This window comes from Monodelphis domestica, chromosome 2, assembly GCF_027887165.1.
Source record: "Monodelphis domestica isolate mMonDom1 chromosome 2, mMonDom1.pri, whole genome shotgun sequence".
NCBI lineage: Eukaryota > Metazoa > Chordata > Mammalia > Didelphimorphia > Didelphidae > Monodelphis > Monodelphis domestica.
In genome coordinates, this window is record NC_077228.1 from 42,976,413 (window position 1) to 43,001,784 (window position 25,372).

Sequence of the window (25,372 nt, forward strand, 5' to 3'; positions counted from 1 at the left end):
TAAGAAGCCAATTTGCTTTCTCTTTGATCTCTTCATAAGGTTTCAGTCATTCAATAGATTAAAAGTGCCCAAGAGAATGTCTCTTAAAACTCTCTCATCTAGCCAATGTGAGGTTGCTTTCTGTTGTAGAGAAATAAGTCAAATATATAAGAAACAAGCCATGCCCTGATTAGTAAATGGTCAAAGGATGTGAAAAGATGAAGTAATCAAAGCTATCAATAAATACTTACAAGTCTACCTGCCAAAGCAAACCCAGAAACTCTATGAACACAATTACAAAGTAGTTTTAGTACAAATAAAGTCAAAATTAAAAATTGGAAAAATATTAATTGCTTATGGTCAAGTTGAGTCAATACCATAAAAATGGAAATCCTGTCTAAATTTACTTTATTGCCATGTCAATCAAGCTACATATTTTATGCAGCAAAAACTATTTGATAGAGCCAGAAGAAAATAACAGAATGTATATGGAAGACCAAAAAGTCTTGATATAGTCAAGGAATCAATGGGGGGAAATGTAACTGTAGGCTATTGTACCAAATCTCAACTATATTGGGAAGCAGAAAGTATCCAAAAATTTGGTTTTGGCTGCAAATAGAGTGGTCAGCCTGTAGAATAGATTAGGACCAGAATACACAGTAGTAAACGTCTAGTAATCTAGTGTTTGAAAAACTCAAAACGTCCAAGCTTTTGGGATGAGAACTCAGTATTTGACAAAAAAAATTTTAGAAAACAATTTGACAAAAACTAAGCATAGACCAACAGCTCAGCCCCTATACTAAAATAAATTTAAAATGGGTACATGCTTTAGACATTGGGGCTGATACTATAAGCAAAACAGAAGCACATGGAATAATTTACCTATCAGATCGATGGTTAAGGAAAGAATCTATGATCACTTGAGATAGAGAGCAATAAAAGATGTTAAATGGATACTTTTGATTATATTAAATAGAAGAGTTTTTGCACAAGCAAGGCCAGTGAGTGCAGCCAAAATTAGAAGGAAAGCAGAAAGCCATGAAAAATATTTTTACAGTAAATATATGATAAAGACTCATTTCTCAAATATATTGACAACTGAATTAAAATTATTAGGCTCCAAGTCATTCCCTACTTGATAAATGGTCAAAGTTTATAATAGGCAGTTTTCAGATAGAGAAATTAAAGTTATCTATAGTCTTATGGAAAAATGCTCTGCATCATTAATGCACATTAAAATAACTTTAAGATACCACTTCATATCTTTCAAATTGGCTAATATGACAGAAAAGAAAATGAAAAACTCTTGGTGAGAAAATTAGGACACTAATGCACTGTTGACGGAGTTGTGAAATGATACGACCATTTTGGAGAATAATTTGGAACTATGCCCACAGGGCCAGAAAACTGTGGCTACCCTGTGATTCACCAATACCACTCCTATATCTGTATCCCAAAGAAATCTTTTAAAAAAGTGACAAGGATATTTTTGTACAACGTATTTATGGCAGTCCTTTTTGTGGAGGCAAAGAATTGGAAATTGAGGGGATGTCTATTAATTGGGGATTGGCTGAGCAAGTTTTGGTATGATTATTATCGAATACTATTGTGCTATAAGAAGTGATGAGAAGAATGATTTTATAAAAACCTGAGAAGACTTACGTGAGCTGATTCAAAATGAAGTGACCTATATATTTTAGATCAAATTGTTTGTCATCTCACAGAGGGAGGGAGGGTAAGAAAGGACGGAGGGAGAGGATTTAGAACTTAAAATTTTTAAAAATGAATGTCAACTGGGGAAAATAAAATATTAAAAAATATTTAAAAATTTAAAAAATTACCTATCCCCCCAAAAGAGAATATTATTTCAGTCTGATGTCATACATTCACAAAATGTTAAAAGAAGATAATCATACTTTACTGGTACATTTTTTCCATCAAACTGGTAGAAAGGATTGTCTTCATTGTATTCCTCAAATACACCCCACCGAAAATGAGCCCATTCATGAACTAAAACTTTACCTGTTGGAATATATTTAAAATAAAAAAAATATAATGACTTCTACAATTCAGTGATTGGTTGGGTATCACCTCAGTAAGCCTCCCATTTGACCCTGAAATAATATGTGTAAATCACTTAGCCTGGCTAAGTGATTACACATATTATCTGGCTCATAACAGGTTATTGATGAGGCCTCTCTCCATTCCTCCCTCCCTCTCTGTCTCCCTCTCTCCCTCCTTCCCTTCCTCCCTCCCTCCAATCCTTCATCCCTCCCTCCATTCCTCCCTGCCTACATTTCACCTTCCCTCCCTCCCTCCCTCCCTTCCTCTCTCATTCCCTTCCTTCCTCTCTCCCTTCCTCCCTTTCTCCCTCCCTCCCTCCCTTCCTCTCTCCCTTCCTCCCTTCCTCCCAGCCTCTCTCCCTTCCTCCCTCCCTCTCTCACTCCCTTCCTCTCTCCCTTCCTCCCTTCCTCCTTCCCTCCTCTACTCCCTTCCTCCCTCCCTCCCTTCCTCCTTTCCTCCCTCCCTCCTTTCCTTCCTCGCTTCCTTCCTTACTCCCTCCCTTCCTACCTCCCTCCATTCCTCCCTCCTTTCCCTCCTCCCTCCCTCCCTCTCTTTCTCCCTCCCTCCCTTCCTCTCTCTCATCCCTCCCTCTCTCCCTCCGATCCTCCTTCCTTCCTTCCTTCCTTCCTTCCTTCCTTCCTTCCTTCCTTCCTTCCTTCCTTCCTTCCTTCCTTCCTTCCTTCCTTCCTTCCTTCCTTCCTTCCTTCCTTCCTTCCTTCCTTCCTTCCTTCCTTCCTTCCTTCCTTCCTTCCTTCCTTCCTTCCTTCCTTCCTTCCTTCCTTCCTTCCTTCCTCCTTTTTTCTCTCTTCCTTCACATTTTTCTAATCTGTAGTCACTTAGAGCATTTTTCATGTATTTCTATAAAGCTTTGATTTCTTCATCCCAAAACTCAATGTTCATATACACATAGACTTTGTAATTTAATGTATATTTGGGCATTATACTCGAAATTTCTTTTTTACAGATTGGGAGGGCATTTCAAAAAGCATTTTCAAATGAGGAGAACCATATTCTGTGTAGGCTGTGGTATTTAGATTATTAAATATACTGAAAATTTTATGAAATATTACTTTTAGCAACTATACCTTTTGGTCCAAATACATTCAACATTTCTCCCCGGATGATCCGAGGAGTTAAATAAATTCTCTCTCCCCTCTCTCCACATTTTCCAAACTGGTCATTTCGTGGAATATCATTGCCTGGGGAATTAGGAACTTCAATGATGATATCTGCCTAGAAATATTTTTAAAGGTTTTAAAAATATATATGTATATAATAATAATAATAATAAAAACTCTTGGTATTTGAATTAAAATATCCAGGAAAATTTTCATTAAATATTAGAGAATTATTTATTTAAACAAGTTTTAGGTCACAGTGATGGTTTAATAATATTAAGAACTAGAGGATCTTACATTTTTGTAGGTCTCATGTTTTGGTTTCTCATAATCTGATTTTGGCTGCCATGTCTTGGGAATCAAGATGGAAACGCTTTCGAAGTAAAATCTTTTTTCTGTCGCTCTATATAAGTAAGTTGATGCCTCTGAGATCATGTCCTATGGGAAAAGAAGTCCATCAGAATACTTGACAGCTAATGGAGAAATGAACAACTAGTTATTTACCTCCACAATGAATACTGATGCTACAAAATGGCCATACTATTTTAATCAAGGGAAAATGGGGAAATGTGAAGATGCTTGTACTGTTCCTTCTGACTTACACTATTATTTTGTTAGTGTGCTGGTCATACATGTTGTTTAGGAAGAAGCCAGAGTACACATGCCCCTCTTCACTGACCCCAACCATCCATACCCAGCACCAAGGTGATAAGAAGCATTCCAGTCTAACCTTGGCCCCTACTGTATCCCCTTATGTTAAATACATACTCACATAGACTTAATCCCATATACAAACCTACTAAGAATCAGGGGTATACCATGTCAATTATAGGTAATTTCTTTTTTTAAAAACCCTTACCTTCTGTCTTGGAGCCAATAGTGTGTATTGGCTCCAAGGCAGAAGAACAGAAAGGGCTAGGCAATGGGGGTTAAGTGACTTTCCCAGGGTCACACAGCTGGGAAGTGTCTGAAGCCAGATTTGAACCTAAGACCTCCTGTCTCTAGACCTGACTCTCAATCCACTGAGCCACCCAGCTGCCCCCCAGGTAATTTCTTGATTGCTTGTTTGTTTTATTTTGTTATTTAGTCAAATTAGAACATTATTCCTTGGTTACAAGAATCATATTCTTTCCCTCCTTCCCTTCCCCCCAACCTTCCTCCAGATGATGCACAATTCCACTGGGTATTACATGTGTCCTTGATCAGAAACTATTTCCATGTTGTTGGTGTTTGCACTAGGATGTTCATTTAGAGTCTACATCCCCAGCCATATCCCCTCAACCCATGTAATCAAGCAGTTGTTTTCCTTTGGTGTTTCTACTCCCCCAGTTTTTCCTCTGAACATGGATAGTGTTTTTTCTCATAGATTCTTCCAAATTGTTCAGGATCACTGCATTGCCATTAATGGAGCAGTCCATTACACTCAATTGTACCACAGGGTATCGATCTCTGTGTACAATGTTCTCCTGGTTCTGCTCCTTTCACTCTGCATCAATTCCTGGAGGTCGTTGCAGTTCCAATGGAATTCCTTCACTTTATTATTCCTTTGAGAACAATAGTATTCCATCACCAATATATACCACAATTTGTTCAGCCATTCCCCAATTGAAGGGCATCCTCTCATTTTCCAATTTTTGGCCACCACAAAGAGTGCAGATATGAATATTCTTGTACTAGTCTTTTCCTTATTATCTCTTTGGGGTACAAACCAGCATTGCAATGGTTGGATCAAAGGGCAGACAGTCTTTTATCACCCTTTGGGCATAGTTTCAAATTGCCCTCCAGAATGGCTGGATCAATTCACAACTCCACCAGCAATGCATTCATGTCCCCACTTTTGCACATCCCCTCCAGGATTCATTACTTTTCTTGGTGTCATGTTAGCCAATCGGCTAGGGATGAGGTGATACTTCAGAGTTGTTTTGATTTGCATCTCTCTGATTATAAGAGATTTAGAACACTTTTTCATGGGTTTATTAATAGTTTTGATTTCTTTAATGAATTTAAATGAAAATTGCCTATTCATGTCCCTTGCCCATTTTTCAATTGGAGAATAGCTTGATTTTTTGTACAACTGGTTTAGCTCTTTATAAATTTGAGTAATTATACCTTAGTCAGAGGTTTTCTGTAATGAAGAGTGTTTCCCAATTTGTTGCTTCCCTTCTAATTTTGGATGCATTAATTTTGTTTGTACAAAAACTTTTTAATTTGATATAATCAAAATTATTGATTTTACATTTTGTGATTTTTCTAGCTCTTGCTTGGTTTTAAAGTCTTTCCTTTCCCAAAGATCTGACAAATATATTATTCTGTGTTTGCCTAATATGCTTATAGTTTCCTTCTTTATATTCAGGTCATTCACACATTCTGAGTTTATCTTGGTGTAGGGTGTGAGATGTTGATCCAAACCTAATCTCTCCCATACTGTCTTCCAATTTTCCCAGCAGTTTTTTTATCAAAAAGTAGGTTTTGGTCTCCAAAACTGGGATCTTTGGGTTTATCATAGACTGTCTTGCTGAGGTCATTTACCCCAAGTCTATTTCACTGATCCTCCTTTCTGTCCCTTAGCCAGTACCAAATTGTTTTGATAACTACTGATTTATACTATAGTTCGAGATCTGGGATTGCAAGTCCTCCTTCCTTTGCATTTTTTTTTTTGCATGATTTACCTGGATATCTTGATCTTTTTTTCTTCCAAATGAACTTTGTTGTGTTGTTTTCTAATTTCACAAAGAAGTTTTTTTGGTAGTTCAATGGGTATGGCACTAAATGAATAAATTAATTTGGGTAGGATTGTCATTTCTATTATATTAGCTCGTCCAACCCACAAGCAATCAATGTTTTTCCAATTGTTTAGATCTAGTTTGAATTGTGTGGAGAGTGTTTTGTAGTTGTGCTCATATAGTTCCTGTGTTTGTCTAGGCAGATAGATTCCTGAGTATTTTATATTGTCTAGGGTGATTTTAAATGGAATTTCTCTTTCTAATTCTTGCTGCAGAGATGGATTGGAGATATATAGAAATGCTGATGACTTATGTGGGTTTATTTTGTATCCTGCAACTTTGCTAAAGTTGTTGATTATTTTGACTAGCTTTTTGGTCGATTCTCTGGGATGCTTTAAGTGGACTATCGTATCATCTGCAAAGAGTGATAGCTTGGTCTTCTTATTGCCAATTTTAATACCTTCAATTTCTTTTTCTTCTCTGATTGCTACTGTTAGTACAATGTTAAATAATAGAGGTACCTAATGTTTGCAAAACACCACTGAGGATAGAAAGATGGATCCAATAGAGATCCTGCTATTTAGGAATTTACAATCTAGAGGTTGGGGAAGAGCTATATTTTCAAAGAATTATAATAAGGGAATATGGAATATATGCAAGGAGTTGCCCAGTGCACTCAGGGGACTTTGAGAAAGGGGAGCCCTGACCCTTCTAGCTAGCTTGAGAAGGGGACACTTGCTTGTGTGACCTTCTTCTAGTTGTTTAATCTATGTATCCCAAACAAATTCTTAATGTGAGAGCAATTGCTGATCTGTATTGGGTGATCAGGGGTTCTTATCTAAGGTCTCTGCATTTGTTTTTAATATTTTGATAACTAAATTTAATTATAGTTGATTTTCTTTGTAATTCTGTGATTTTTGTCCATTCAAACAATCTGAGATGGGGATCCATTGTTTTTACCACAGTAACAAAGGGTTATAGGACAATGAAGATGTAAGATGGTACTTTTACTCTTACAAAAGCTTTGTAAAGGTTGTAGTAGCTGCTCCTCCCTATACTAAGGGCAAAATGACTACCATGAGACCTGGAGCTCTAACAAATGGGACCTGAGTTCTTCTCTTAAACAACAGTAGATTTATTAAAGTGGATAATTAGGAGTTTGGGAAGCATGGTAGGCTAGGCAGTTCCCTATGCTTTTGTTTTTTTTTTACCCCAAATCTTTAGTCTTTGAATCAATACTGAGTGGTAAGGGCTGGGAAGTGTCTGAAGCCAGATTTGAACCTAGGACCTCCCATCTCTAGGCCTGGCCCTCAATCCACTGAGCTATCCCCATGGCTTTTAAAATCTATCTGTCCCAGATCCCTCTGACCCACACTCACTTCCTCTCTCTCTCTTTTCCAATGTTTCTATCTAACTATGTAGGCTGTGCCCACCAACAAAAAGTCTTTAATGAAGTACAAATCTGGTAGTCGCATAAGGAACTAGTGGCCAGACAGATCAGGTCACCACAAGTTCAGGTTGATGATAGCAGAGGTAAAGTAGCACCCTGAAGGTGTCAAGATGGTGTTTATAGTCTTCACAGGAGTCCAAAGATGTCTCTGGCATGAAGGAATTGCTGCCTGAAGCTCCCAGGGATACATAACCCAAAGGAGGAGCTTTGAGATCAGGAGTAGAGAGAGAGCTAAGTCCGACCGCTGAGACCATCTCCCTCCTCACACTGTCCTCCTGGCTGTACGTGAATTGTGTCAGAACACTGCAACAGAATTTCAAATTCTCCTCCTGCATTCTGCCCCTTGCCTTCCCAGCCAAATCGGCTTTTTCTTATTCTGCCACACATCCCCTTTTCCCTGCATTGCATTATTCCTTTCTTTCACAGAAAATAGGAGCACTTTTCTAGAAGAAGATTTCTCACCAAGAATTTCCTGTGCCGGGAATCTCACTCTACTGTACCATAACAGTTCCCCAAACTTTTTGGCCTCCATTCTTTCCAGAGAAATCCATTACTCAGAAGCATTAATTAAGTCACTAGTGTGTTCTAGACACTATCCTAGGCTCCAAACATATAGTAACATCAAAACAAAAACAATAATTACATGGCTAACGTAATAGAATAATGTAATAACATATTAAGAAGTGCTGATATTTATATAGTATTTTAAAGTTTGTAAAGTGGGACTTCTGGGTAAAGATGGCTGCAATCTAGAAGCCACACGCATCCTCTCCCCGGCACCAAATGAAATAGACCACACCAAAGGAGCATAAAAATCACCTCTGGAGGAACAGAAGGATTCCCCAGTATCCCACAAAGGTGAAGGTATGTGGGGTTTGAACATTTCCATACTATAATAAGAAGGAGGGAAAGCTTGCACAGAAACGTGAACTGAGCTGCCCTCCCCCGCCCCTCCAACCTGCCCCCCAAACCAGAGTGAGCTACCCGAGCACTCATTGGGACAGTGAGTGAGAGAGAGACAAGGGGAACGTCTCTGTCTGGGGGGGCACTCCAGGGTTCTTGGGATCCGGGGACTGCCAGGAAAGAACGTCTCAGGTGGTTTCACAGGAGAATCCTGCACTGAGGACAGGGACCCCCAGAGCTGTACTTGGGGTGAATGCACTGAGCTCCGGGAAGAGCTAAACACCAGGGGTGGACCAGGCGCTGATTATCTGGGCGGAGCTAAACGCCTGGGCGGCTTGGCTGTGATCAGGAGCCCCGCACTCTAAGAAACCTCAGAGGCTGGGAAGAACTAGTCTGAGGCAACCTAAATTCACAGAAAACCCGCCTATATCACCCAGACCCCAGACCAAAAAGGAAAGGGGAATAAATCCACCAAAGTGATGGCTCACATGGCCCAAAATCAAGCCTCCAGGGAGAAAGGGGAAAAGTTGACTATTGAAAACTTTTATGGTGGAAGTACCCAAGGAAAAGAAGAGAATGAGGATGAAATCCAAAAAAAATCAGAACATGCCTCCCAAAATGGAAACTATCAACAAGCTCCGGAAGGTCTCAAACTGGAGCTCACCCAAAAGATGGAAACCTGGAAAGAAAAATGGGAGAAAGAGATCAGCAGTCTGATAGATAAGAATGCTCATTTAGAAAAAGAGCTGGAAGCCTCCAATAGAAGGGCAGATAAAGCTGAAAAGCAATACCAGTCCCTAAAGACCAGAATGAAGCAAATGAAAGAAAGTGAGATGATAAAACAGCAAGAATCAATAAAGCAAACCCAAAAAATTAATGAATTAGAAGAAAACATATAATATCTCACTGAGAAGGTCACAGATCTCGAAAACAGAGGGAGAAGAGAAAACCCCCGAATTATTGGTCTCCCAGAAAAACCAGAGATAAACAATAAACTCGATATTATTCTACAGGAGATCATAAAAGAAAATTGCCCCCAAATTCTGGAGCAAGGGGGCAAAATAGAAATAGAAAGGATTCATAGAACACCTTCTATACTAAATCCCCAAAAGACAACCCCTAGGAATGTAATTGCCAAATTCAAGAGCTTCTAAGAAAAGGAGAAAATCCTACAAGAAGCCAAGAAGAGGAGCTTCAGATATAAGGGGGCTCCCATAAGGATCACAAACGACTTAGCGGCTAACACACTAAGAGACCACAAAACATGGAACACTATATTTAGAAAGGCAAGAGAGCTGGGTCTCCAACCAAGAATCAACTACCCAGCAAAACTGACCATATACTTCCAGGGGAAAGTATGGGCATTCAACAAAATAGAAGATTTCCAAGCATTTGCTAAGAAAAGACCAGAGCTCTGTGGAAAGTTTGATATCCAAGCACAGAAAGCAGGAGAAACATGAAAAGGTAAATATGAAAGAAAGGGAAAAGGAGATAAATCTTATCTTTTTCTTTAAGTCAATCTCTTTTCTATAAGGACTACATTTCCATCAAATTATATATATTAATATGTGGGGAAAATGTTTGTGTAACTCTCATAAATTGTAGCATCATAAGAGTAGTTAGAAGAATCATGCATGGGGAAAGATTGGGGCATTAATAAGATTTGGGGAAAGTGGGGGAAAAGAAAGGAAAAGGGAGGGGGGAACCGTCGATAATACTAAGATTAACGTCAAGAAATAGGGGTGGACTCGATAGAATAATCTTTCCCATATAAAGATACACATGGGAAGGGGAGGGGAAGAACTCTCATATGAGGAGAGGAAGAGTGCGTGAAGTGGAATTACTTAAACCTTACTCTCAGTGAAATCAAATCTGAGAGGGAAGAACATCTAGATCCAGTGAGATTCTGAATTCTATCTTATCCATTAGGACAAGAAAGAAAGGAAAATTAAGGAGGGGGAGGGGGAGGGAATATAAAAAGGGAGGGAAGGAGAGGGGGGAGGGGAAGGGAGCATAAAAAGGGAGGGGCTAGAAAGGGAAGCAATTCAAGGGAGGGGACTAGGGGGACTGACCTAAAGTAAATCACTGGTTCAAAAGGAGAAATCTAAAGAAGAAAGGTCAGAACTAGGGGAAGATATCAAAATGCCAGCGAATCCACAAATGACAATCATAACTTTGAACGTGAATGGGATGAACTCACCCATAAAACGTAGACAAATAGCAGATTGGATTAGAACCCAAAATCCTACCATAACAAAGAAACACATATGAGACGGGTTGACACTCACAAGATTAGAATTAAAGGTTGGAGTAAGACCTTTTGGGCCTCAACTGATAGAAAGAAGGCAGGAGTTGCAATCATGATATCTGACAAAGCCAAAGCACAAATAGACCTGATCAAAAGGGATAGTGAAGGTAAATATATTCTGCTAAAAGGGAGTATAGACAATGAGGAAATATCACTAATCAACATGTATGCACCAAATGGTATAGCATCCAAATTTTTAATAGAGAAACTAGGAGAATTGAAGGAAGAAATAGACAGTAAATCCATATTAGTGGGAGACTTGAACCAACCACTATCAAATTTAGATAAATCAAACCAAAAAATAAACAAGGAAGAGGTAAAAGAGGTGAATGAAATCTTAGAAAAATTAGAGTTAATAGACATATGGAGAAAAATAGAGACAAAAAAGAATACACCTTCTTTACAGCACCACATGGCACATTCACAAAAATAGATCATACACTAGGTCATAGAAACATGGCACTCAAATGCAGAAAAGCAGAAATAATAAATGCAGCCTTTTCAGATCACAAGGCAATTAAAATATTGATCGGCAAGGGTACATGGAGACCCAAATCAAAAATTAATTGGAAGTTAAATAACATGATACTCCAAAATCGGATAGTTAGAGAAGAAATCAAAGAAACAATTAATAATTTTCTTGAAGAAAATGACAACGGCGAAACATCCTTTCAAACATTATGGGATGCAGCCAAGGCAGTACTTAGAGGAAAATTCATATCCCTGAGTGCATATATTAACAAATTAGGGAGGACAGAGATCAAGGAATTGGAAATGTAAATCAAAAAAACTTGAGAACAAACAAATTAAAAACCCCCAGAAGAAAACCATACTGGAGATCCTAAAAATTAAGGGAGAAATTAATAAAATCAAAAGTGACAGAACTATTGAGCTAATAAACAAGACTAGAAGCTGGTACTTTGAAAAAATAGACAAAATAGACAAAGTACTGGTTAATCTAATTAAAAAAAGGAAAGAAGAAAGGCAAATTAACAGCATCAAGGATGAAAAGGGGGATCTCACCTCCAATGAAGAGGAAATTAAGGCAATCATTAAAAACTACTTTACCCAACTATGTGGCAATAAATATACCAACCTAGGTGATATGGATGAATATTTACAAAAATATAAGTTGCCTAGACTAACAGAAGAAGAAATACTTTTCATAAATACTCCCATATCAGAAAAAGAAATCCAACAGGCCATCAAAGAACTTCCTAAGAAAAAATCCCCAGAGCCTGAGGGATTTATCAGTGAATTCTATCAAACATTCAGAGAACGGTTAATCCCAATACTATACAAACTATTTCACATAATAAGCAAAGAGGGAGTTCTACCAAACTCCTTTTATGACACAAACATGGTACTAATTCCAAAGCCAGGCAGGCCAAAAACAGAGAAAAAAAATTATAGACCAATCTCCCTAATGAATATAGATGCAAAAATCTTAAATAGGATACTGGCAAAAAGACTCCAGCAAGTGATCAGAAGGATCATCCACCATGATCAAGTAGGATTTATACCAGGGATGCAGGGCTGGTTCAACATTAGGAAAACTATCCACATAATTGACCACATCAACAAGCAAACCAACAAGAACCACATGATTATCTCAATAGATGCAGAAAAAGCCTGTGATAAAATACAACACCCATTCCTACTAAAAACACTAGAAAGCATAGGAATAAAAGGGTCATTCTTAAAAACAATGAACAATATATACCTAAAACTATCAACTAATATCATCTGCAATGGGGATAAACTAAATCTATTCCCATTAAATCAGGAGTGAAACAAGGATGTCCATTATAATCTCTACTATTTGACATTGTATTAGAAACACTAGCAGTAGCAATTAAAGAAAAAGAAATTGAAGGCATCAAAATAGGCAAGGAGGAGACCAAGTTATCGCTCTTTGCAGATGACATGATGGTCTACTTAAAGAATCCTAGAGATTGAACCAAAAAGCTAATCGAAATAAGCAACAACTTTAGCAAAGTTGCAGGATACAAAATAAACCCACATAAGTCATCAGCATTTCTATATAATTCCAACACAGCTCAGCAGCAAGAACTAGAAAGAAAAATCCCATTCAAAATCACCTTAGACAAAATAAAATACCTAGGAATCTACCTCCCCAGACAAACACAGGATCTATATGAACACAACTACAAAACACTTTCCACACAACTAAAACTAGACTTGAACAATTGGAAGAACATTAACTGCTCATGGGTAGGACGAGCCAATATAATAAAAATGACCACCCTACCCAAACTCATCTCTCTATTTAGTGCCATACCCATGGAACTTCCAAAAATTTTTTTTACTGATTTAGAAAAAACAATAACAAAGTTCATTTGGAAGAACAAAAGATCAAGGATATCCAGGGAAATAATGAAAAAAAAAATACAAAGGAAGGGGGTCTTGCAGTCCCAGATCTCAGACTATATTATAAAGCAGCGGTCATCAAAACAATTTGGTACTGTCTAAGAGACAGAAAGGAGGATCAGTGGAATAGACTGGGGGCAAGCAACCTCAGCAAGACAGTATATGAGAAACCCAAAGATCCCAGCTTTTGGGACAAAAATCCACTATTTCATAAAAACTGCTGGGAAAATTGGAGGACAGTGTGGGAAAGATTAGGTTTAGATCAACACATCACACCCTACACCAAGATAAATTCAAAATGGGTGAATGACTTGAACATAAAGAAGGAAACTATAAGAAAATTAGGCGAACACAGAATAGTATACATGTCAGACCTTTGGGAAGGGAAAGACTTCAAAACCAAGCAAGAATTAGAAAGAGTTACAAAATGCAAAATAAATAATCTGGATTACATCAAACTAAAAAGTTTTTGTACAAACAAAACCAATGTAACCAAAATCAGAAGGGTAGCAACAAATTAGGAAACAATCTTCATAAAAACCTCTGACAAAGGTTTAATTACTCAAATTTATAAAGAACTAAATCAATTGTACAAAAAATCAAGCCATTCTCCTATTGGTAAGTGGGCAAGGGACATGAACAGCCAGTTCTTAGCCAAAGAAACCAAAACTATTAATAAGCATATGAAAAAGTGCTCTACACCTCTTATAATTAGAGAGATGCAAATCAAAACAACTCTGAGGTATCACCTCACACCTAGCAGATTGGCTAACATGACAGCTATGGAAAGTAATGAATGCTGGAGAGGATTTGGCAAAGTGGGGACATTAATTCATTGCTGGTGGAGTTGTGAATTGATCCAACCATTTTGGAGGGCAATTTGGAACAATGCCCAAAGGGAGATAAAAGACTGTCTGCCCTTTGATCCAGCTACAGCACTGCTGGGTTTGTACCCCAAAGAGATAATAAGGAAAAAGACTTGTACAAGAATATTCATAGCTGCACTCTTTGTGGTGGCCAAAAATTGGAAAACGAGGGGATGCCCGTCAATTGGGGATTGACTGAACAAATTGTGGTATATGTTGGTGATGGAATACTATTGTGCTAAAAGGAATAATAAAGTGGAGGAATTCCATGGAGACTGGAACAACCTCCAGGAAGTGATGCAGAGCGAAAGGAACAGAACGAAAAAAACATTGTACACAGAGACTGATACACTGTGGTACAATTGAAGGTGATGGACTTCTCCATTAGTATCATTGCAATGTCCCTGAACAAGCTGCAGGGATCTAAAAAATACTACCCACAAGCAGAGGATAAACTGTGTGAGTAAAAACAGCGATGAAAAGCAACTGCCTGACTACAGGGTTGGAGGGGATAAGACTGAGGAGAGACTCTAAATGAACACTATAATGCAAATTCCAACAACAGGGAAATGGGTTCGAGTCAAGAACACATGTGATAACCAGTGGAATCGTGCGTCGGCTATGGGAGAGGGATAGGTGGGGGAGGGAGGGAAGGGGAGGAAAAGAAAATGATCTTTGTTTCCAGTGTATAATGTATGGAAACGACCAAATAAAATAATGTTTAAAAATTAAAAAAAACCAAAGAAAATGAAATCCAACAAGCCATCAAAGAACTTCCTAAGAAAACATCCCCAGGGACTGATGGATTCACCAGTGAATTCTATCAAACATTCAGAGAACAGTTAATCCCAATACTATACAAACTATTTGACATAATAAGCAAAGAGGGAGTTCTACCAAACTCCTTTTATGACACAAACATGGTACTGATTCCAAAACCAGGCAGGTCAAAAACAGAGAAAGAAAACTATAGACCAATCTCCCTAATGAATATAGATGCAAAAATCTTTAATAGGATACTAGCAAAAAGACTCCAGCAAGTGATAAGAAGGGTTATCCACCATGATCAAGTAGGATGTATACAAGGGATGCAGGGCTGGTTCAATATTAGGAAAACCATCCACATAATTGACTACATCAACAAGCAAACCAACAAGAACCACATGATTATCTCAATAGACTCAGAAAAAGCCTTCGATAAAATACAATACCCATTCCTATTAAAAACACTAGAAAGCAAAGGAATAAAAGGGATGTTCCTAAAAATAATAAACAGTATATATCTAAAACCATCAGCTAATATCATCTGCAATGGGGATAAACTAGGTGCATTACCAATAAGATCTGGAGTGAAACAAGGATGTCCATTATCATCTCTACTCTTTACCATTGTACTGGAAACACAAGCAGTAGCAATTAGAGAAGAAAAAGTAATTGAAGTCATCAAAATAGGCAAGGAGGAGACCAAGTTATCACTCTTTGCAGATGACATGATGGTCTACTTAAAGAATCCTAGAGATTGAACCAAAAAGCTAATTGAAATAATCAACAACTTTAGCAAAGTTGCAGGATTCAAAATAAACCCACCTAAGTCATCAGCTTTTCTATATATCTCCAACACAACTCAGCAGCAAAAACTAGAAAGAGAAATCCCATTCAAAATCACCTTAAACAAAATAAAATACCTAGGAATCTACCTCCCGAGACAAACACAAGAACTATATGAACAAAACTACAAAACACTATCCACACATCTAAAACTTAGACTTGAGCAATTGGAAAAACATTAACTGCTCATGGATAGGATGAGCCAATATAATAAAAATGACCATCCTACCCAAACTTATTTATCTATTTAGTGCTATAACCATTCAACCCCCAAAATATTTCTTTACTGATTTAGAAAAAACCATAACAAAATTCATTTGGAATAACAAAAGATCAAGGATATCCAGGGAAATAATGAAAAAAACTACATATGAGGGGGCCTTGCAGTCCCAGACCTTAAACTATATTATAAAGCAGCAGTCATCAAAACAATTTGGTACTGGCTAAGAGACAGAAAGGAAGATCAGTGGAATAGACTGGGGGAAAGCGATCTCAGCAAGACAGTATACAATAAACCCAAAGATCCCAGCTTTTGGGACAAAAATCCATTATTCAATGAAAACTGCTGGGAAAATTGGAAGACAGTGTGGGAGAGATTAGGAATGGATCAACACCTCACACCCTACACCTAGATAAATTCAAAATGGGTGAATGACTTAAACATAAAGAAGGAAACCATAAGTAAATTGGGTAAACACAGAATAGTATACATGTCAGACCTTTAGGAGGGGAAAAACTTTAAAACCAAGAAAGACATGGAAAGAATTACACAATGTAAAATAAATAATTTTGACTACATCAAATTAAAAAGTTTTTGTACAAACAAAACCAATGTAACTAAAATCAGAAGAGAAAGAACAAATTGGGGGGAAAAATATTCATAGAAACCTCGGACAAAGCTTTAATTACTCAAATTTATAAAGAGCTGAAATCAATTGCACAAAAAACCAAGGCATTCTTCAATTGATAAATGTGCAAGGGACATGTATAGGCAGTTCTCAGATAAAGAAATCAAAACTATTAATAAACACATGAAGAAGTGCTCTAAATCTCTTATAACCAGAGAGATGCAAATCAAAACAACTCTGAGGTATGACCTCACACCTAGCAGACTGGCTAGCATGATAGCAAAGGAAAGTAATGAATGCTGGAGGGGATGTGGCAAAGTGGGGACATTAATTCATTGCTGGTGGAGTTGTGAACTCATCCAACCATTCTCGAGGGCAATTTGGAACTATGCCCAAAGGGCAACAAAAGAATGTCTACCCTTTGATCCAGCCATAGCACTGCTGGGTCTGTGCCCCAAAGAGATAATAAGGAAAAAGACTTGTATAAGAATATTCATAGCTGCACTCTTTGTGGTGGCCAAAAACTGGAAAACAAGGGGATGTCCATCAATTGGTTGAGCAAATTGTGGTATATGTTGGTGATGGAATACTATTGTGCTAAAAGGAATTATAAAGTGGAGGAATTCCATGGAGACTGGAACGACCTCCAGGAAGTGATGCAGAATGAGAGGAGCAGAACCAGGAGAACATTGTACACAGAGGCTGAACAATCTGCAGGGATCTAGGAGAAAAAACACCATTCATAAGGAAAGGATAAACTATGGGAATAGAAAAACCAAGGAAAAGCAACTGCCTGACTACAGCGTTTGGGGGGACATGACAGAGGAGAGACTCTAAGGGAACATTCTAATGCAAATATTAACAACATGGCAATGGGTTCGAATCAAGGACACATATGATACCCAGTGGAATTACACATCGGCTGGGGGGTTGGGGGAGGAAAAGAAAATGATCTTTGTCTTTAATGAATAATGCTTGGAAATGATCAAATAAAATATAATAAAAAAAAACTTAAAAAAAGTTTGTAAAGTGCTTTATATCTATTAAAGTTCACATGATATACTTCATTTATGGGATGTTCTCCTTCCTCATTTATGTCTTCTGACTGCTTCCTTCATGTCCCAGGTAATTTCCCACCTTCTATAAGAATTCTGTCCAAATTCTCTACTAATTCTAGTTGCCATTTATTCATTCTCTCAGTTGTTTCCAGCTCTTCATGACTCCATAGACTTGTCCTTACAGTTTTCTTGTCAAAGTTACTGGAGTGCCATTTCTTTCTCCATTGTGTTCTCATTTTACAGATTAGAAACTGAGGCAAATAGGGGTTAAGTGACTAGCCTAGGGTCACACAACTAGTATCTTCCCAAGTCCGGGTCCATGCTTACCTTCTCACTATTTTTTGCCTGTCCATCCCATATATAGTTTGTACATACTTTGTATGTTGTCTCAACATTAGACTGTCCTCAGGGACTGCCATGTCTTTCATTTGATCTTCACCCAACCCTGGGCAGTAGTTGCTATTATTTTCTATGTTTTACAAATGAGAAAACTGAGTCAGACAGGTTGAGTGACGTGCCCAGGGTCACTCAGCTAGTGTCTTAGGCAGGATTTGAACCTAGCTCTCCCTGGTTCTAAGTCCAACAGTGTGTGTGTGTGTGTGTGTATATATATATTTTATGTATACATTGAGCCACAGGCACAAATTGACTCAATAAATTCTTTTTTAAAAACCCTTACCTTCTGTCTTAGAATCAATCAAGAGTGGTAAGTGATAGGCCATAGGGGTTAATTGACTCACGCAGGGTCACACAGCTAGGAAGTATCTGAGGCTAGATTTGAACCCAGGACCTGACATCTCTGGGCTTGGCTCTCAATCCATTAAGCTACCCAGCTACTCCCCAGTCAGTCCATTTCTGAAAGGAGAGGGGCACATAGAGCCCACTCAGGGAGACAGTCCATCCTTGCTGTGGGAAGAATGAATTTTCCAGAGTCCAGGATCTAGAATAAATTATGGGAGTGCAAAGGGCTTTTGCTCTATAGAAATCATTTTCAGCAAAGAGAGGAAGGCAGCCCATCACATCACCAACATCAGAACAGTCTTTTATACTACTTATACTGCAGCCTCAGAATAATTTCTACCACTGCAGCCATGGTTGGGGAGAGTGAATCTGGTCCCAGCTGTTTTCTTGGAGCTACTTCCCTCTTCTGAATGTCCTCCCTCCCTCTCCCTCTCCTCTGAGAAGGGCATGCTGCCCATCCAGATAATGTGGAGAAGGTGGCAATGGTGGAGGCTGCAGGATGTTCTTTACTTCCTGACAGTCTTTTGCTCTGGAGCCATTGGATAGTTCCTTCTTTTAGCTAGAATGAACTGAGTCTACAACAAACCAGGTTTCTGAAGATGTCAGATCTCTCTGAATATGTTCCTCAGTCCCCAGGATCTTTTTGCTTCTTTGTTTTTAGTCCCAGGGGCTCTTGGAAGAAATGGCAGCCTCAAACGTGGAGCGCTCAGATTTCAGAGGGTCCCTGAACTTGGAGGAGAAAAAAACCACACCACATCCCTATTTACACTAAGCTTTGTTTTCCTTTATAGAAATCCTCTGTATTTTTATGCATTTACAAACATTAGTCCAAGGAGTCCAGAGACTTCACCAGGCCAGCCAAGGAATTCAGGAACCCACAAGAAACCTTACAAGAAGCCTGGCCTCCTGAGAAGTGTCACTGTGTCAGTGAAGGAATGCTTGATTGCCATTAGCTGTGTTATCTGAGGGAAGTCACTTAGCCTTTCTGGTTCTGTTTCCTTATTTGTAAAATGAAGGTTTGATGCTTGCTCTTTCTACCTGACCACTTCCAGTAGGATTATTGTAGTTGTTCATTCATGTCTGACTCTTCATAACCCCATGTAGTGTCTTCTTAGCATTGATACTGGCATGGATTGCCATTTTCTTTTCTGGGTCCTTTGACAGGTGAGAAGCCGAAGCAAGCTAGTATCATATATCTAGCTGGATTTGAACCCAAATCCTTCTGAATCTGGACCCTGAACTGTATCCCCTGGATCCCCTAGCTACCCTTAGAATGGTCTATAAATGTCATCTCAAATGCCTACATTAGGGGACAGGCATTTCTGAAGCATCACTTATGTGTCAAGCACTGTCTTAGGCACAGGGGAGCCAAAGGCACAAGGCAAACAGTTTGTGTCCGGAAAGAACTCTGTCTGCCATGGGAAAAGTGAACACAGATGAGTAACTACAAAACAAGCATGAGGAGTCATTTCAGTTTCTGTCATGGGTGGAGAAGAATATGGAATTCCCCAGTCACCTGCCAGGTAAAAGCAGAATTCCCTTTGCCTTGTCCAGTGCAACTATGATAACGGTGACTTCTAACAGGGACCAAAGAACCACCCATTCTGTGGGTTGTGAGATCCCCAAACTAGGAATGGGAATACGAAGGGATTGGCAATTCTTTCTGGTAGTGATGGCAAGACCTCTCCCCAAACTCTTCCAAATGGCTCTGTCTTTGTCTTCTGGGCCATCTGGGGACTCAGAATTTACCATTAATAATACTTAATTACTCCTCAGGAAAGATCTGATTTAATTAATATAAAACCAAAAAACATCAATAAAATTTTTTTAAAGATTGTATTAGTTTTCTTGCTTACTACATCATATGGTGAATTCATATGAAACTTGCAAGCCAACTGAATCTCCAGATCTATTACCATTAAAAAATAGTGATAAAAGATTCTCCCTTAAAACACACACACACACACACACACACACACACACACACACACCCACCACACACACACACTCACACACTCAAACATTCCAAAATACAAATAAAACTGAAAAGCAAACATTTAAAACCTCTCTTACCTCTATTTGCTGAATAAGTTTTTCATCCTCTGGTACATTTGGGTCAATTGCAATGACCACGTCTTCATAGCCATTTCCATTCAGCTTAATGAGGGATGCACCTGTACCCTGAAGCAGGTACAGGGTCAGGACCATAATGGGCATCTTAAATGGCACCATGATTCTCTATGTCCAGTTCTTCATAGAAGAACCCTCACTACGATATTTCAGGTAGCAGAAAAGTGCTGGAGAGATGACACCAAGAACTAGGTTAGAGGGACAGCTAGGATTCTCCCCCCTCCCCCCCCCACACACACTTCCTGTCTCTCTCTCTCAGATGGCCCTAAGGGCTCTAATCAATGTGAGGATTATCAGAAATTTCCAAAAGACTACTCTCACACCGTGGCTCTTTCTGAAAAGGGGGTTATTCTTCAAGAAGGGAAGTTAGGGAGGTGGGAGAAGGAAAGAGGGAATTTAGGGGCTCCCTAATCTTCTATGAGATTCAATACTGGGAACTACAGTTACTTTGTCCCTGAAGGGATATTGTTGAGGACCGAAAAGGTTCTTCAGAGCTATGTACCAATCTTTTTAGGGTGAAGTCCCGAGCCAGGAATCCAGAGCCCAAGAGAAGTGACCAGTTTCAGATGCTGGCTTTTTTAACTGCCTCCTTGACAAGATTCTTCTTTGGAATCTTCCTTCCTTTTCTCCTTGATTGACAGTTCCTTCAAGCTTCCATTTCCTTGAATTTGTTTGCCAATCATACTGGTGTTACAATCTCTTCCTCACAGTAGGCCAAAGGCTTGTCTAGAAAACCTGCCCCTTCTGCTACTATTTATGTGCTCTTCAAATTATCCACCTCAACTTTCCCTGGACTTGGGCCATGCCTTTAAAAATATACAACTTCTTCCTTGTTGTGAATCAGAAATAAGTTTAATGGTACTTTAAAAATACTTGCCTCCAACCCTGACCATCTTGAACAAAAAGAGTACAAAGCAAATATTCATTTTGTTGATATACTTTTTAGTCACTTGCATTCCTTACATTCCCAGATGTTGAAAGAAAGATCTAACCTGAATAAACTATGAATCCAGTCTTGCCTAATTCCCAGAAACTGGAGGATTGGTTTTTTAATATTCTGTTTTCTCAATTACATGTAATAATACTTTTTAACATCCATTTTCCAAAATTATGAGATCCTCATTGTCTCCCTTCCTCCTTCCATAATGGTTGGATCAGTTCACAACTCCTCCAACAATTGATAAGTGTCCCAATTTTGCCATATCTGCTTCACCATTTGCCCTTTTCCTTTATGTATTTATATTGGCCAATCTGATAGTGTGCTGTGATACCTGAGAGTTGTTTTAATTTTCAAGAATGATTTAAAATATTTTTCATGAGATTATTGATAAATTTTCTTTCTTCCTCTGAAAACTGCTTGTCATATCCTTTGACCATTTGTCAATTGGAGAAAGACTTCTATATTCTTATCAATTTGACTTAGATTTTTCCATTTTAGAAATGAGACCTTTATCAAAGAAGATTTTTGCAAAATTTTTCCCAGTTTGTTTTTTCCCCATCTAATCTTGGTTACTTTGTTTTTGTTCGTATAAAACCTTTTTTAATTTAACACAATCGAATTTGTTTATTTTATATCTCATAATGTTTTTTATTCTCTTGAATGCACATAAATTCTTCCTTTCTCTGTAGATCTTGTGAAGATAGAATTAACTTTGTCTAATTTTAGTGCATCAAATAAAGAACTCAGAATACCCCTGCTTAACACTGGAGTAAGATAATTTACAAGTCACTTACTATAGAAAACTCTCACCTGCAAAGGGACTGGGCAATGTTGGAAAATTGAAAGACTGCAATTGGTTTCTGTGAAGAGGGGGAGAGCCAGAAAATGAGGTGGAAAAGGGGTATAAAAGAAGAGACCAAAATCATCTGGGCTCTCTTTCTTTCCTTGTTTTTTGGAGAGACTGGCTCCTGAGAGACCATTCCTTCCTTGACTTTTGGAGAGACTCTTTCCTTGGATTCTGCATCTTTGAGTAGAGCTGAAGAGACACGCTTTTGCTTGGAGTCATTCCAGATTGGTGAAATTCTGACTGAAAACACCACCAGAGCTTCTGGCTGAGGACTTCCTGGAAATCCACATGGAGATGGGGACTTGGCGAAGCTCCTGCCAGGGGCTGAGCCAGATTTCACCACAGTAGCACTTAGGGCTGGTAGGCTAGACCAAGCTTTGTCTCCTTCCTATATTTCCCACTTTCACTATTTCTACCTTGTAAATAAAAGTTGCTGGCAGTCATTTTGATTTAGGGGCTAATATTTTGTAATTGGCAACCACATTATTTTTTAACTCTCATACTGAGTCAAAACCTAAATTTAATTGTTACAACAAAGAAAGGTACATTATTTGATGCTTCCCTAATTTGCTTATGGTGTCGCACTTTATGTCTAAATTATATACCCATTTTGACCATATCTTGGTAGAGAGTATTAATTATTGGTCTCTATACCTAGGCTCTACCTTGGAGTTTTCTAGTTTTCATAGCATGTTTTGTCAAATATTGAGTTGTTATCCCAGAAGCTAGGATCATTATATTTATCAAACACGAGATTGCTAAGGTCTTTTAACCCTTTAAACTGAGTAACTAATCTCTGTCTTAGCCAGCACCAGATGTTTTTGTTGATTATTGTTCTGTATTACATTTTGAAATCTGGTACTGCTGGACCACCTTTCTTCAATTTTTTTCATTAATCCATTGATATTCTTGATCTTTTGTTCTTCCACATGAATTCTGTTATTATTTTTCCTAGTTCTCTAAAATAATTTTTGGTAATTTGATTGGTATGGCACTCAATAACTAAATTAATTTTTATTACATTAGTGTGGCCTACTCATGAACAATTAATATTTTCCCAGTTATTTAGTTCTGACTTTATTTGTGTGAAAAGTGTTTGGAAATTGTATTAACATAGTTTTTGGATTTGTTTTGGCAAGTAGATCCCCAGGTATTTCATAATGTCTAAAGCTATTTTAAATGGAGTTTCTCTTTCTCTCTCTTGCTGCTGAACTTTATTGGTAACATGTTGAAATGCTGATGGTTTATGTGGGTTTATTTTATATTCTGTAACTTTATTAAAGTTATTATTTCAACTAGTTTTTTAATTGATTTTTTCAGATTCCCTAAATATACCATTCTATCATCTGTCAAGAATGATGGTTTAGTTTCTTTACTGCCTACTTTAATTATTTCAATTTCTTTTTTTCACTTATTGCTAAATCTAGAATTTCTAGCACAATTTTAAATAACAGTGATGATAATGGGCATGCTTGCTTCACTCTTGATCTTACTGGGAAAGCCTCTAACTGAAACCCATTGTAGATGACATTTACTGATGGTTTTAGATATATTCTGTTTATTTTAAGGAAAGGTCCATTTATTCCTGTGCTATACTAGTATTTTTTTATTCAAAAATATTTTATTTTCGAGACTTCCGGGTAATCATGGCTGCAATCTAGACGCCACACGCTTCCTCTCCCCGGCACCGAAGGAAATAGACTACATCAAAGGAGCATAAAATCACCTTTGGAGGAACAGAAGGACTCCCCAGTACCCCACAGAGGCAAAGGTACCTGGGGCGTGAACATTTCCACACTAAAATAAGAAGGAAAAGCTTGCACAGAAAAGTGAACTGAGCCGCCCTTCCCCCACCCCACCTCCCCCACTAAACCAGAGTGAGCTACCTGAGCTCCCACCAGGACAGCAAGTGAGTGGGGAGCGTCCCTGTCTGGGGGGGGGGCACTCCAGGGTCCTTGGGATCTGGGGACTGCCAGGAAAGATCGTCTCAGGTGGTTTCACAGGAGAATCCAGGGGAGCTGTACTTGGGGCGGGCTGCACTGAACACAAGGGCGGATTATCTGGGCGGAGCTGAACACCTGGGCAGTGTGGCTGTGATCAGGGTTCCAGCCCTCTAAGAAACCTCTGAGGCTGGGAAGAACTAGTCTGAAGCAACCTAAATTCACAGAAAAACCACACATATAACCCAGATCCCAGACCAAAAAGGAAAGGGGAATAAAACCACCAAAGGGATGGCTCACATGGCCCAAAATCAAGCCTCCAGGAAGAAAGGGAAAAAAGTGACTATTGAAAACTTTTATGGTGGAAGTACCCAAGGAAAAGAGGAGAATGAGGAAGAAATCCAAAAAAATCCAGAACACGCCTCCCAAAATGGAAACTATCAACAAGCTCTGGAAGATCTCAAACTGGAACTTATCCAAAAGATGTAAACCTGGAAAGAGAAATGGGAGAAAGAGATCAGCTATCTGACAGATAAGAATGCTCAATTGGAAAAAGAACTCGAAGCATCCAATAGAAGGGCAGACAAGGCTGAAAAGCAAAACCAGTCCCTAATGACCAGAATTAAGCACCTTGAAGAAAGTGAGATGATAAGACAGCAAGAATCAATAAAGCAAACCCCAAAAATTAATGAATTAGAAGAAAACATAAAATATCTCACTGAGAAGGTCACAGACCTGGAAAACAGGGGGAGACGAGAAAATCTCCTTATTATCGGTCTCCCAGAAAAACCAGAGGTAAACAACAAATTGGATATTATTCTACAGGAGATTATAAAAGAAAATTGCCCTCACGTTCTGGAGCAAGGGGGCAAAATAGAAATAGAAAGGATTCAGAGAACACCTTCTATACTAAATCCCCAAAAGACAACCCCTAGGAATGTAATTGCCAAATTCAAGAGCTTCCAAGTAAAGGAGAAAATCCTACAAGAAGCCAAGAAGAAGAGCTTCAGATATAAGGGGGCTCCCATAAGGATCACACACGACTTAGCGGCTAACACACTAAGAGACTGCAAAGCATGGAACATGATATTTAGAAAGGCAAGAGAGCTGGGTCTCCAACCAAGAATCAACTACCCAGCAAAACTGACCATATACTTCCAGGGGAAAGTATGGGCATTCAACAAAATAGAAGATTTCCAAGCATTTGCTAAGAAAAGACCAGAGCTCTGTGGAAAGTTCGATATCCAAGCACAGAAAGCAAGAGAAACATGAAAAGGTAAATATGAAAGAAAGGGAAAAGGAGATAAATCTTATCTTTTTCTTTAAGTCAAACTCTCTTCTATAAGGACTACATTTACATCAAATTATATATATTAATATGTGGGGAAAATGTTTTGTGTAACTCTCATAAATTGTATCATCATAAGAGTAGTTAGAGGAAACATGCATGGGGAAAGA

At 38.5% G+C, this 25,372-nt stretch overlaps 1 protein-coding gene across 5 annotated transcripts in view; it reads right to left on the reverse strand.

The window, feature by feature from the left end:
• The window catches only part of LOC100009738 (calcium-activated chloride channel regulator 1-like), a 51,516-nt gene extending 30,716 nt beyond the window's left edge, over positions 1-20,800 (reverse strand). For 3 of the 5 annotated variants that reach the window (XM_056815390.1, XM_056815389.1, XM_056815388.1), the window contains exons 1-5: positions 20,690-20,799; positions 20,131-20,354; positions 3,459-3,599; positions 3,129-3,276; positions 1,896-2,001 (exon numbers count right to left, since the gene is read on the reverse strand). In XM_056815390.1, the coding sequence (XP_056671368.1) occupies positions 1,896-2,001; positions 3,129-3,276; positions 3,459-3,599; positions 20,131-20,289 (554 nt within the window). In that variant the 5' untranslated portion in view covers positions 20,290-20,354; positions 20,690-20,799. Of the gene's footprint in view, positions 1-1,895; positions 2,002-3,128; positions 3,277-3,458; positions 3,600-20,130; positions 20,355-20,689 lie in introns of those variants that run through there. The other 2 variants (XR_008916077.1, XM_056815391.1) reach the window with 2 other exon arrangements.
• Between the last annotated feature and the right edge of the window lie 4,572 nt (positions 20,801-25,372).